Source organism: Leishmania infantum, chromosome 29 (assembly GCF_000002875.2).
Source record: "Leishmania infantum JPCM5 genome chromosome 29".
Lineage (NCBI taxonomy): Eukaryota > Euglenozoa > Kinetoplastea > Trypanosomatida > Trypanosomatidae > Leishmania > Leishmania infantum.
The window spans coordinates 450,095-464,479 of NC_009413.2; the positions used below are offsets into that span (position 1 = coordinate 450,095).

General features: G+C 57.0%; 4 protein-coding genes across 4 annotated transcripts; all 4 read left to right on the forward strand.

The window, feature by feature from the left end:
- Positions 1-2,147: 2,147 nt before the first annotated feature.
- Positions 2,148-2,975, forward strand: LINJ_29_1230 (tryparedoxin-like protein; the record flags this gene model as incomplete). Its single annotated transcript, XM_001466603.1, has 1 exon — positions 2,148-2,975. One exon carries the CDS (start codon positions 2,148-2,150, stop codon positions 2,973-2,975), a length of 828 nt encoding a protein of 275 aa, XP_001466640.1.
- A 4,340-nt stretch (positions 2,976-7,315) lies between these two features.
- Positions 7,316-7,765, forward strand: TXN2 (tryparedoxin; the record flags this gene model as incomplete). The annotated part of the gene is made up of 1 exon (XM_001466604.1): positions 7,316-7,765. The coding sequence occupies one exon, from the start codon at positions 7,316-7,318 to the stop codon at positions 7,763-7,765; it is 450 nt and encodes a 149-aa protein (XP_001466641.1).
- Positions 7,766-9,143: 1,378 nt separating this feature from the next.
- On the forward strand, positions 9,144-9,581 carry TXN1 (tryparedoxin; the record flags this gene model as incomplete). The annotated part of the gene is made up of 1 exon (XM_001466605.1): positions 9,144-9,581. One exon carries the CDS (start codon positions 9,144-9,146, stop codon positions 9,579-9,581), a length of 438 nt encoding a protein of 145 aa, XP_001466642.1.
- A 1,097-nt stretch (positions 9,582-10,678) lies between these two features.
- LINJ_29_1260 (conserved hypothetical protein) lies at positions 10,679-11,791 on the forward strand (the record flags this gene model as incomplete). The annotated part of the gene is made up of 1 exon (XM_001466606.1): positions 10,679-11,791. One exon carries the CDS (start codon positions 10,679-10,681, stop codon positions 11,789-11,791), a length of 1,113 nt encoding a protein of 370 aa, XP_001466643.1.
- Positions 11,792-14,385: the final 2,594 nt, after the last annotated feature.

Below are 14,385 nucleotides of genomic sequence, written 5' to 3' on the forward strand. Positions count from 1 at the left end.
TTATTTTATGCGCTGTACCCTTCATTGCCTGTATCCGCGCATGACATCTGTAGCGCATTAACACGCTCCTTCTCTCTCTGTGCACATACACGCGGTGACCTTCCCCTTATACTGCTTTTTATGCCGTGTAGCTGCTCCACCCACACCCCAACCCCGCACTTAGGCTGTACACTCGTGCACACCAATCAGCGTCGTATCCGCGCGTCTTCTCCCCCCGCTCCTTTTCGCTGCCTTTTTTTGCGCGCAGCTATTTTTCACCCACTCGCAACGAGCCGACCTTTGGCTTTGCCTCCTTTTCTTGTGTGTCTCTGGCACCTTTTCCCACCTCCCCTCTTTGACTCCCGCTCTTGCATACGCATCCCCACACCTTCGTCCGCACGATCGTGTTGCCGAGAAGCAGTGCCCGATTGCAGCATCAACGCAAGACACAGGCGAACCCCCCTCCCCACAAACACATTCGCATAGAGTGGGGACGACGTGGTAGAGTCGTCCCGTGGAAGGCCACACGCGAGGAGTGGAGGCTTTCGATTTTCTCTCTTGTTGGTGCATTTCTTCGCGCCCATTGTGTGTTTCTCCTGTCTTTACTCTGGCCAGGACATTGCTCGTCTTCTTTTCCCGTGCTGCCAGTGGCCTCTTCCCTTGTTTACTTGCTGACACTGCTTGCCATCTCTCTCCGCTCTCCACGAGTCCCACTCTCGCTGTCTTTTTTTTTTTTGCCACCGCTGCTGTGGCGTGAGGTAAATTCTTCGCTGCACTGCGCACACGCGCTTAATCGTTCTCGCTTTCTGTTATTCGACTAGCCTACCTTCTCTGTCTTCCGCTGCTCTTCTTGCCGTGCGTCTGTGTCTGTGTGAGCGTTGCTGACTTCTTTTTTGTGGGGGTGGGGTGGTGGACTCGCTATCTCTCTCTGTGTGTTTGGTCCGGTCTTTCCCTCCCACCGTGCCTCATCATTGAGGAGGAAGCGGGAAGCAGCGAGAGAGGGGGAGAGACACATACGGCTCACGCGGCGTTAAGCGCTGAACAAGAAACGACACACGAAAACGAAAATAAATCGCGCATATACACTCCCACACAGGGAAAACGAGACCCTCTGCGAGGGCGTGACGAAAAGGATCACGGCTTCACCAGTTCTGCCGATCTAGCTCTCCCTTCTTCTCACTCCTTTGCAGCTCTTCTTGCGCGATCGCGACTGCTTCCTGTCCAGTGCTTGCGTCTCTGACTGCGCGCTTTTCGATTCCCTTCTCTACTTCTTCTGTCTTTTTTTTTTAACCATCCACCCGCACACGCACGCACCGACACACGAATCAACACAGTTATCTCATTCTCTCCTCGCTTTTCTTTCGCAGATTTCCTTTGTTGTTGTGTGGGTGTGCTGGCTTGTGTGCCTTACTCACTCCCCACGCTCCGCTGCTCCTCTGTGTGTTTTCTCTTTTTCCCGTCACTCTTCTGCTGTCTCCCCCCTTTTTTCTTGTGTGTGTGCGCGCTTGCACACACACACACACACACACACACACACCAATCCGCGCACCTCTCTCCTGCTCTTCTCCTCTCATTCTCTTTTCCTACAGTGCCTATCACACAGACACGGACATAGACATAGACACGCACACAGTTGCAGCTGTCGTACACCGGGGTTACCTGTGTCGTGTCTTCCCTCGCTGTTCCTCACCTCATCTTCCCGTTCACCTCGGGTGCCTTGCTCCTTTCGTGCACTTGTTTGCTTTCGACTTCTATATCTTTATAAAGCTGCTTTCTCACTTCCTTCTCTTGCTTGCTTGTGTGTGTGTGTGTGCCTGCCAGGTTGCGGGTTTCTCTTTCGCATACTCTTTCTCCTCCATCGCGCGCGCCGGAGAGCGACGGGCGTGTGAGACCTTTCTTGCTTTGCCACCGCTTTACCGCGCGCTACGTGCACAGTGGCAGACGGCGACGACAGAATCAACAGCACGAGGGTCCCGGTCTATCGAGCACGGGACCCACAGACACACACACACACACACACACATACACACACACCTGTACTCGAGTGAGCTTTCACATTGTTAGAGCTGGGGTTCTACGCACGCAGAGGCTGCCGCTACTCATCGGTTTTTGTTGTCGGGTTTGCTAGCTGCTGCTGCTCTCTCCCTATACAGAGCCGCTCAGTCAGAATGCCCTTGCGTCACAAGGGCGGTCCATTCCTGTCGCAGTTCCCTGACTTGAAGGTGCTGCGGCAGGACGGCACCACTGTCGCCGCGTCGGAAGCGTTCAAGGGGAAGAAGTACGTGCTTATCTACTTCTCTGCTCACTGGTGCCCGCCATGCCAGCGCTTCACCCCGCTGCTGGCGGACTTCTACGATGCCCACAAGGACCGGTACGGGTTTGAGGTGCTGTTTGTATCGTCGGACCGCGAGGAGGGGCGCATGATGGACTTTTTTCAGAATCGCAGCAGCAACTACGTGCGACGTCCACCGGCGGCAGCGTCGTCTTCGCCTCCACCGGTCGCCTCCAGCGAGGCACTGGACGAGAGCTGCCCCCTGAGCTGCGACATCACACATCTCTTAGGGAACCAAACTGGCGCTGCCACCGTAGGCGGCGTTGGCCTGAGCGAGGGCCAGCAGCCCCAAGTCCCCTCCTCGACCGCGGCCGCCGGTGGTGCGCCGACAGCGGCGGGCATAGCACAGAGCCCACGCATCCCGAAAGCCAGCGGGCACGGCAACTGGCTGGCACTGCCCTTCAAGGAGCACGAGGTGGCTCGCTTCCTCTCACGCGCCTACTCGGTCGTCTCGATCCCGAAGGTGGTCGTTGTTGCCGTAGACACGAACTGCATGGTGACAAGGGAGGGCAAGACGATGGTGATGAAGGACCCAGATGCGGTCCGGTTCCCGTGGCGGTTCGCGGAGGGCGACATGCGCAACCGCACCGAGGGCTGGCGAGAAAGCTTCGTGCTTCTGCTCCTCATACTGTGCGGTATTTACTACTACTTTTGGTATTATTAGTAGGGGGAGGTTGCTGCAGCCAGGCGGCAGAAGCAGGTAGTGCTAGCAAAACAAAAAGTGGAGGCGACGGGAGGCTATTACTTGCACAATGGCAACGGAAGGCCCTCGCCGCGGCCACGAGCCGAAGTACCGGCAGCCGCGTGTGCGTGTTTGTGTGCGTTTGCGGCTATCGTAGCTGGGATCCAACGCCGCACGAAGAGAAGAACCTCCGCGTCACAGCACAGACGATCGTTCGCCCTTTTTTCGGGTTTCTGTTTTACCCCCCTGTCTCCTTTTTGGCGTCTTCGTGCGTGGCGGACGGTGGGGTCATCGTCGTGATGGCGCTGCCGCTTTTGTCCCCCCTCCGTCTCCTGTTTGTTAGTTGCGCGCCACATACGGCCCCTGATGACAGGTGTGCTTGTGTGGGGTGGATGGATGTGTGGGAAGGGGGACACCTCCGTGCATGGCATCTCAGGGCTCAAGAGCCCCCCCCTCCACACACACACACACACTGCGTGGGAGGGAGCCAGGCAGCCCCTCCCCTCTCTCCCTGCCAAATGCCAAAACACTTCTTGTGGTGACGGGGCCAGGTGCCTACGACGTGGGAATGCCAGAGCAATGCGTCCCTGGCGATGTCGGCGGTCATGTCCTGGACGGCGTTCTGCGTTGGAGCGACCTGCAACAGAGCACGCGTTTGTGCCGTCCATGTGACAGGCAAAGTGCCGACTTGAGTGTAGCTGATCCCCGGCCCTCACACTGCTCACAGAAGCGAGGAATTCCTGAGCCACCGCCAGGGGGGGAGGACGCTCCAGGGGTGGCGAACGACATGAGGGGAGCGGCTATGAGGCGACCTGCGGAGCGCGAGATGGATGGGTAGGGTTTTGAGCAGAGACTGTGCTCAGATGACTGAGTCGGCACATTCCTTTAGCGCGTGTGCCCCCGACCACTTTGCACGACGCGATGGGGACCTGTGACATGCCGGGGGTCGAGTGTCGTTGAGCTCACGTTGTATGGCGGAGAATGAAGGCGTCGAAAGAAAGAAGCGAAAGAAAACTACGCGTGGTCTGTGGCAGGCATCCTCTACGCAGACGTTGGTGACTGGTACGCTGCCTCAGGGAAGGGGCGGGGACACTTCAGGCAGTGTGTATCCTCTGCGCACGCATACAAAGAGCGAGAAAGAGTTTATTCGCGTACAGACGTGAACGTGGCGCACGGACGAACAAGGAAAAGGAAAACAAGACACTTCCCCCATCCCATCCCCTGCGCACACGCACACGCACACGCACACACACATATATACACACATATATATATATATATATGCGCCCACACTGGCCACCGTGCCACTCACAGGTTGCACCACCCGATTCCATGTGATTGCCTCGCTCAAAAGGTTTGTGTCCGCGCGCGTGTGTGTGCGTGTGTGTGTTTGTGTGCGTCTCGTCTGTTGCGGGTGTCACACCTTCGCATACGTTGCCTTGCCGTTTCACAGTTTCTGTTCAACTCTCGAGGTCGTTTTGTTATTTTTTTTTGTATATTTTCCTATCTTACTTTCCACTCTTACTCGATGGGCTCTCTCTCTGCAGAGTGTAACGTGAGTGCTTGCGTGGGGCGCGTACGTGTCTTCTCGGTTGTATTGATGTCAACTTCTCTCGTTCGCTGTTGCGGTGTTTCTCTTTTTTTTTGTCTTTGCGTGTGCCCTCCATGGACGAGTTCTGGCGTTGTTGGTGTTAGGTCATGAACGGAGCTTTCTGTGTGCATGTGGGTGCCTCTATTCCAGTGTGTCTGAGGGTAGATGTACAGATGCATGCCGACGAATGCGCGTGTGCCCCCTGTGCCCTGCCTTCCCCTCCTCACCGCAAACCCTTCCCCCTTCCCCGTTTGTGTCGTTGCAGCACTTCGACCGTTCCTGCCTCGTTCTCTCACTACCACTACCCACACTACTGCGTCAGCGGCGGCAGCAGCAGCTCGTTGTTTCTCTTGCGCATTTCAACCCCGCAGCGAAACGCAGATTCGCCATGCGCATAAAGCCACCAAAGGACATGGGACGTGCAAGACGTGCAGAGGCGGCAGGGTAGCGCGAATACAGAGAAGAGATCCGAGTACACCATGCGCGGGCTGGCTGAGGTAAGCGAAGAGAGGGACATGCAAGAAGGTTGCTATGTCTGCGTGCTTGTGCTTGTGTGAAAGAACCGCAGAGAGTGCGAGGGGCGGGGGTGTCACAGGATGGGGAAAGTAGTTGGGGGGGCGTGGGGGTGTTGGGGAGTGAGGCGACAGTGAACGTGATTGGCGTGCACTTCTTCCTTATGGAGCGGCTGCGGTTATTTTACGGTAGCCATCAAAAGGCCCTCCCCTTTCTCGCCGTCTACGCACCTCAGGCAAAACGCCAGCACAAATAAGCGTGTGCGCGTCTGCGTGATGGTTTAGAAGTGTTTTCGGCGCAGTAGGTTGCATCTCTGACGCCCCCCCAAAAAAAAAGAAGGAAGCAAAAAATAAAAGGAAAGAACAACAACAAAAAAACGTGTTTGTGCGCGCATCTCTTTCAGTGTGTGCTGGGGTGTTTGCATGTGAGTGCGTGTGTGTGTTCGGAGGGCTTGGGATGAAGGTGTGGGCGAAGAAAAAGAAAAGTATGACTCTTTGTAAGGTTGCGCGCGCTCATGTTTAGCGTTGTGCCTCGCTGCTGCGGGTGCGGCGATATTTGTTGTTGGGGTGGATCGTGCGAGTATCTCTCGAGGTCGACGGTATCTTTTCGTTTTTTTTTGTGTTTTCGGGTTCACCGTGCAGTACTTTCTTGTCTCGCTCCGCGCTTCGTTGTTTTGCGCTTCGCGTGGTTGCTTATCTTGTGCGAACCACTGACTTTGCCGGCGTCTTTGTTTTCCCTTTTGTTCTCTTTAAGTGCGTTGCGGGCACGCGTGTGCCCCCACCCGTATATCTCACTTCTTCCTCCTATATCTGTGTCTTGTACTCCTTTTTTTTGGGGGGGGGGGCGGTGGCCGCGTTTGTCTGTCTGTGCTCTTTCGTGCGTGTGTGGCTGTCCCTTCTCCCCTTGCCCTGCGCTGTGCTGCTGACGCCACAGCACAGGAGGGATGATGAAGGCTCTTCCTTCTTCCTTTGCCCGCTGATGTTCCCTTCAAACCCTCACACGCCTCGCGTTGTGTAAGCGCATGTTAATACATGTGCGTGTGTGCGTCTCCGTGTCGACGTGCAGCCTTGTGAGGCTTCTCGGGGCGAGAGGGGAGGGAGAGAAAGAGAGAAACGGAGCGGATGTGAAGGTTGCAATAATACTAACCACCGCGCATGTGACGGCCCTCACGTTCTTCTGCACGCCCACACGCTCTCGGGCATACAAACGCACGCTCTCGCCGGTGCAAGTAGGCCAATGGACAGCAACAAAGAGGAACGCTCATCGTGGATAGAAGGACGCACTGTCGACGGTTTCACACGCGTGAGCACACACACACACACGCGGCGTGAAGCCTTTGCCGTAGAGAGGAGCTGCACGCGTGCAGATGCAGATGCCATGCTCGGCATCTACACCTCCACATTTTTCCTATCTGCTATGTGTAGGTGCCTTGCCGCGAGGAGGGGTTCACGGATCGTCGACGCATTGCGCATGCGCAGATGTTTCGCTCCTGCGACCGCCCTCCGCTGTTAGGGCGATACCCCCCCTTTTCCCTGCCTCTCCGTAGGTCTTTTTTTCTTCCACTCTGTCATCCTCCCCTTTCGGACGACCATGTGCGCGCGCGCGTGTCGGTGCCGTATTTCTTCAGTCTCTCGCCATCTCGCATCGCTGCCCGTAAAAGACAACCTCTCCCTCTATCTCTAGAACCTTCCCCGAAGCAGACGGACGCCCACCGACCCCCCACACCCCCTCCCGTCTCACACGGCCACCTACGCCTCCGCCTGTTCATTCGTTTTCCTCGTCTATATCCATCTGTTACGTACAACCCCCCTCTCCTCTCCTCCTCCTCCGACACACATACACACACACACAGACACAGACACCTGACTCCTCGTTTACATACACAGCTACGCGAGGACGTATTGTGGCACCGCCGTCGACTGACTGCTTGCCGGATCCGCACACGCCCGGGCCCTCCTCTGTAGTGCATTACGCGGAGACCAGTCTTTTGCTCGCTTCCGCTGTGAACACCTCCCACACTCCTCGGCGCCTCCGCGCGTGCCTTCCGTATTGTCTCTTGAAGCCCACCCCCGCCGTTTGCGCGATACTGACGCGCTCACTACTCGTTCTGTCGCTCTCAAACCGTATCCCTCCCGCAACCCTTGCTTCTCAGGACCTTCGACTGCCCTTCGTCTCTCGTACACCCCTCTTCTTGTCCGTGCCTGACATCTTTGCTACCATGTCGGGCTTGACGAAGTTCTTCCCTTACTCCACCAGCTTCCTCAAGGGCTCGGCGACGGACATCGTGCTACCAACGCTGGCTGGTAAGACCTTCTTCTTCTACTTCTCGGCTAGTTGGTGCCCGCCATGCCGCGGCTTCACTCCGAAGCTCGTTGAATTCTACAACAAACACGCGAAGTCGAAGAATTTCGAGGTGATGCTGATCTCTTGGGACGAGGAGGCCGACGATTTCATGGAGTACTACAAAAAAATGCCATGGCTGGCGCTGCCTTTTGAGGATCGAAAAGGGATGGAGTTTCTTAAGAATGGGTTCAAGGTGGAGACGATTCCGACGCTGATCGGCGTCGAAGCGGACACAGGCAAGATCGTTACGACACGGGCGCGCAACATGGTCGAGAAGGATCCCGAGGGGAAGGAGTTCCCGTGGCCCAACGTGTCGGAGAAGTAAACCAAACACAAAGGGGTGCACCATATGCACCAGTGCTGGAGAGGGTGAACGCACGATGAGGTACGTGCTTCAGTGGCAAGCAGTGATGGTGGTGCGCGCCTGCTCGCGCGCGCACTTCGAATGCGTCTTCCAGAAGATGCTTACCTTGAGGATGCTTCTCTCTGTTTTTCTCTTGTACCTTGGCAACTCTCGCTGAGGGTGATCGGCATGAGCGCTAGCGCGACCCTGCCCGAGGACCGTTATCCTTGCCGTCCTCTCCCCCCCCCCCATCAACCCCTCACCACGATTGGTCGTCTCCCGCCGTTTTCCTCCTGATAGCGATCGTTATGGAAATGCTGTGGCTCGCTTGCACAGGCACAAGCACACTTAAAGGGCACATTTCTGTTGTACTAATCCTCCGTGTCCTGCGTACAAGAGACTCGACGCACCCTGCCCTCTTACTCCAATGTTCGCGTATACACAGAAAACAAGCTGACCGTCTCTGCTGCTGCTGCTGATCAGTGAGCGAGTTCCCGTCATTCGTCTGTTGCACCACATCGGTAGGATGGGAGGGGAAGACCGCGAAAAAGAAATGAGCAGAACATGAGGAGGAGCGCCAAGCGTGGCGCATTTCACCCCCACACGCGCACATTTTGGTGAAACCAGAGTCGAGAAGAAAGCGGGGTGTGCAGTAATGGGCTTGCATGCGGCTTTGGACATACACGCGCGCAGCTCGTCAATCAGCGGTGATGTGTAGGAGGTGGGGGTGGGGAGGCACAATCGAGTCGTGCCTCTTGCGTGATGTGCGTTTGCCGCTCACGCTCATGACGAGCAGTCCGCCGCCCGTATATTGTGCGGTGCTCTGAGGGAGGACTCCAGCACTCCCCCTTACTCCCTTGCCGAATTCAGCACGGGAGGGGTGGGGGAGTACAAAAAAGATACCCAGCCACCACGTGTCTGCTCCATTTGAATCGACACACGCAGTCTCTCACTTCCCAGGCTCTTGACCACACCCACCTTCTCTCGCTTGCTGCACCGCTTTCTTCTTCTTGCTCATGCGTTGATACCTTCGCTTGGCCGTCTTGCCCTCGCCTCACTGCTGCCGGGACATTGCGCGTTGGTGCGGTTGCGTACTCTGGCTTTATGTCGGTCTTACACGTGCGTGGCACGCACGTACACAAATGGGCGCCATCGTGACGCATCCCATCCTGCCCTCGTGCTTGTAACCTCTGTCACCATCCACCCCTTCCCAACCCTTGCTACACCAAGGACTTCATCCGTATTAGCCCGTCTTCATCACACTCTCGCCATTTCCTCGACCCCTACAGACAAGCACATCGCCCTTTCCCTTTTCTAACTGTTCTTTGTACTTCCTCTCTGTTCCTCCCCGTGCACAGCAATGTCCGGTGTCAGCAAGCACTTGGGGGATGTGTTGAAGCTGCAGAAGCAGAATGATATGGTGGATATGAGCTCTCTATCCGGCAAGACCGTGTTCTTGTACTTCTCGGCAAGCTGGTGCCCGCCGTGCCGTGGCTTCACCCCGAAGCTGGTGGAGTTCTACGAGAAGCATCACAATTCAAAGAACTTCGAGATCATACTTGCGTCATGGGACGAGGAGGAGGAGGACTTCAATGGGTACTACAGCAAGATGCCATGGCTTTCCATCCCGTTCGAGAAGCGCAACGTTGTGGAGGCGCTAACGAAGCAGTACAAGGTGGAATCGATTCCGACGCTGATTGGATTGAACGCGGACACGGGTGATACCGTGACAACGCGCGCGCGCCACGCCCTGACGCAGGACCCCGAGGGCGAACAGTTTCCGTGGAGAGACGAGTAAGGCGACTGTGCGGGTGAACCACACAGGCTTGATCTCCCTGCTGCGCTCGTGGGCTGTGCGAGGGCCAGCGCGCGCGGAAGGGCGACGGTGCTGCTGCTTGCGCCCCCTCCCCTGTCCCAGTCTTACCGGGCAACCGCCACTGTCACGCCCGGCCGTGCCCCCCCCCCCCTCCCCTGGCTGGCACGGCGGCCGCTGTTCCCGTTCACCCGCTTTACAGGTCCGCTGCTACGGCTTGCCACGGTTCTGCCTCCGTATTTATAGCTTCCCTCTCTCATTGCTCTCTTTAGTCTCTTTCTTTCTCTGACTCCCCTACTTCTCCCCCCCTGTGTGCAACACGCGGCGGTGCCTGCGCACGTATACACATCTGTGCGGGCTCGCTTTCCAAGATTCAGGCCTCTGTTTTGAAGCGTGTTGTGCCCCAGTGACCAGCGTATTAGAAATGTGTGCCTTCTGGTGCGTCCGTGCGGTGCTGCGGAGCCGACAGCCTCTTGTGTGTGCGTGAAGGCTGCACTGTGTGCACTGGAGATGCTTATAAAGCTGCGAGACAAGGAACTGTGGCCGACCACGGCCTGCAAGCGGGCTGGTGCTGACCTGCCAGAGGGGATCTGCGCGCTTCCGCGGCGCGTGGGTGTTGCATGCGCTGCGCCACACCCAACTCCGACCCACTTTTACCCCCTCCCCTCTCTCTTGTGCGGCTTCGCCTAGGCGGATGCGCACACCCACTGATGCTGATGCAGCGACTCGGCTGGGGGAGGGCGAGGCTGCCGACAGCGAGGGCCGCCACATCGCGGGTTGCGACCTGGACACCCCTGCCTTTAGCTCGCTTAGCAGGTGAAGGTATGCGGATTCTCTCTTTTTCCAACGTCTCCCTCTCCCCCCTCTGCCGCTACTCACCTGTTCCTCCGTGCGGCACACACGCCGACACAGCTTCGCCTGGATTGTCTTTTGCCGGCTCTTTCATCGCGGCCCTCTTTCGCTGTATTGTTTCGTCTCGTGTGCCCCTGTATCGCGCGCGTCTCAGATCGTTGGCGCCCGCAGCGTGCACACGTGCTCCCCCGTTCGCGTACACTGGACAGCAAGGGGAACGACACATAAAAATGATCACCGCTACCGCCGATGCTGGGTCGGCCGCCAAAGCCGCGGCAACACCGCCAGCGCGCTTGTTTGACTGCTTGGACGCGGCCAGCAAGGAGCGAGTGACGATGCTGCTGAGCCACTACCAGGTACTTCTCCCAGTGGAGCAAGCCTCCTTCATGCAGGAGCTCGAGCGGTACAACCAGGAGCAACAGACGACCGCGCTGGCGCGGAACAAGGCTGGTGAGGTGTGGATACGCTACACCAACCCGCGTCTGCAGGCAGTGCAGGCACGTGATCCTGCGTATGTCCAGCGGTTGATTTCCCACACAGCTGCTTCTCGTGGGTCAAAGGGCGATGAGGCATCCGAGGAGGCGACTGCACCGTGCTCGCTGGAGGATCTTGTCCATACTCGCGGCATGTTCGGCGAGCCGGAAGGCGTTCCGATCCGCGTGGGTAAGATGTCGCTGTATGAGAAACTGCATCAGAACATGAGAAACCGGCGGAGCACCGCGGGTGGGAGCTTGACAAACACCACCACCTCAAGCATCCCTACCGCCGCCGATCCGGGTCATGGTGCTGCACGCGTCTCCGTTCCGTTTGGGCCTTTCGCTGAGGCAGAGGCGAAACCGGCTGAGGGCAAGCGTGAGGTGGGCGATAACGCCTCTCCGAAGACATCGGCGCAGTCCGAGAGCGGCGAGCGCGCAGTGGCACTTGCGTGCGCTGACACTTTCCCGTCTCACACATCGTCGGTCAGGCCGTCTGCTCCATACCGCAACAACGCGTACCAGGCCGTGCGTCTTGCAATGAACTCGCCTGGTTACACTGCGACGACGCAGCCGACCTCGGTGGCGGAGCTACAAACGCCGCTCGACGGCGTGAAACCAGTGTTGAACACCACCGCCTTCCCGATCACGGAAGAGGAGCTGCGCGATTGGTTCGATGAGCTGGATGTACATGGGCGTGGCGTCTTGAGCGTCGAGGAGTTCCAGCGCTACATGCAAGCCTTGGAGCGTGACCTCGGTGTCCCGACAGAGTACGCGACGCTGGAGCTCGACGGAGCGCCGCTAGCGAAGGATGGCTGGCTCAACTTCGAGGCCTTTTCCTACCTCGTGCTCCGCTTTGCGCGTGCCTGAGGAGAGAGAAAAACGAGACCGACGACGAGGAAGAAACTTCGGGCATCTTTCCTTTTTGTGTGCGTGCGTACGTGCGTGTGTGTGTGTGTGTGGCGTCTCTTGTCTCCTCTCTCTCTCCCCCTTCTCTCGCAGCCAGGCTGCTTTCGCTTTCTCTGGCCTTGCACCCACAACACCCCTCTTCGTGCTTCTAGTGTATCTGTGCGGGACCGCAGAGCCGTAGCACACACGCAGGCGCACGCGGGCATCATCGCCTCCTTTGCCTTCTCCTTCATCGCTTCTCTCAGATGTGTTGTTTTGTGTGCTCCCATTTCCTTTGATTACCCTGTTCGTATATTGTCTCCCCCTCCCCACTGCTCACCATGTAATTTTTTTTTTTTGCTGTCGGGAGAGGGGCTTCCGTTGCCCACCTCGTTGAAGCAGCGGACAACGTATAAAGGCAGGTGGAGAGAGAAAATGGGTTTGGACGTTGTGTGTGTGCGTGCGTTGGAGGGACAGCGACGGCATTTTAGATGACATGAAAGGATAGAGCCATCGAAAGAAGTTGCCTGCGTCTTCTCTTCATCGCACGGCGTCGATGCTGCTATCGTTTTAGCTGATCCGCTGCATCTCTCTCTCTTGACATGCACGTGTGCGTTTCTGTGCTTGTGCACGTCAGTGTATATCATCATCCTGTTAGAATTGTGTGCCGCGCGGCGTGTCAAAAGTTTTTTTTTTCGGTTATCTGTGGTGGGAGCGTATTTGCGTGCCATTCACTTTTCGCTTTTCGTGCGGTGCTCTCTCCCCAGTCCTCTTTTCTTTCGTTCAGTGCATCTCTTCTCACGTGTTATGTCTCTCCCTCTCTCTTCCACGGCAGGTCACCTCCTTCCACACGTGCATATTACACCCACGCGCACCCATGTACATCATTGAAAACCTGTCAGCTTCGTGGCCCCATACCTGGAAGAAAAAAAAGCAAACTAGCTCGAACAAAACACGCATCATCGTCAGCAGCAGAGGTTGTCTGCCGAGACATGAGCGAGTGGTCTCTGGTACCGACAAGGGCAGAGGGAGAGGCAGAAACAAGAAACAGAGAAGGTAAGCTGCTTCTTGGTGGCTGTGCCACTCTCTCATCACGTGCCGCCGCATGTGAGTATATCTGCGGTTTGCGTTTGCAGGAAGGATGATGAGAGGTACGGAACGAAAAGAGAAAGGTCCCTCGGTGAAGATGAGCACCACGGGCGCCGACGCGTCATACATGCAACTGCTACTGCGGCCACTCACGGGTTGCGTGTAAGCCCTCGCCGTTTGCACTCACGCATTCCTTGACGCTGCTGCTGCTGCCACGACTTCCCCATTTCTGTTCTTCTTTCTCCGTAAACCCACCACTTCTGTGTTCGCCTTCACACAAGCACCATGCATCTCATGCCACGCAGTGGATTTTCGATTTTTTTCCTTTTCGTTATTTTGCCTTTCTTGCACTTCACTACCTTCCTTTCGAAGGAATCAACGCCTCTGCCCACTTCCGCCCCATTCTCGCGCGCGATACACATACACAGACACACGAGTACACGCGAGTACAACCCATCGTCTTTGCCGCTATTGCTGGCATATGCTTCATCCATTTTTTTGTTTTCTTGGCGTTTGAGTGTGCATGTGCGCCAAGGCTCAGTGGTATAAGCCGCACTCACATACTTTTCCGCTGCGCTCCTCCACTTGCTCCGCCCCCGCCCCCTTTCCTCTCTCGCTCAACCGCGGGGGGGCATCGCTCTCTCTCCCTATCCGAGAGGTGGCGGTGAGCGGCTGCGACGCACCCATCTCCTCCTCTCGTTCTCTCTCCGCACTACGTCCCTCCTCTGCCATCTTCGACGCGTTTTTCTAGTTTTTTTTCTTTGGTTGCCCCCCTCCACCTCTTTTCCCTCTCTCCCTCTCTTTTCCCTTTTCGCCCTGCGCGCCTGTTTCCACGCACCCCTCAAGCTCTCCGCCCTTCCGTCCCTCTGCGTTGTAAAGCAAAAAAAAAACATCGACTAGATGTTTATACACAAACTTGCGAGCAGAAGCTGCACATACTTATCGCGCGACGATCTGGGACCGACTCCCTCTCCCCCACCTCCGACTGAAGCACGTGCATTCACAACGCGCTCTTCTTTATTCGACTTCAGCACCCTTCGTTGAATCTCTTCGGTGCGGCCGGTAGAGCTACTTCGTGTTGAGCCGCTCGTTCCTCTTTTTCGCTCCCTCCCTCTGCGCCGGCGAGTGTGACAGTGCCTGTGTGCCTTGGCGTGGCCCTGCGCGCCGGCGTTTGCGTTGGGCATCGTGCCTTTGCGTCTTCGGTTGCTGTTTTCACTTCCTTTTTGTACACATAACTCCTTGCTAGTGTTCTCCTCAGCCTCTTCCCCTCGCCTTCGCGCACCACGGAACACGTCAGCCCTCTGCCTCACTGCCTGACTCGGGCGCTTTTCTTTTTCTCGAGGGCGGCACGATTGCGGCGACGGCGAGTAGCGCGCTCTCTGAGAGACCTTCCATCTTGGCACTCCGCCCGGACTGTAGCCGTCGCCTACCGCTCCGCGCACTTTGTGCCGGTTGGCTGCATTCGAAAGGGAGCGGGACGCACGAGC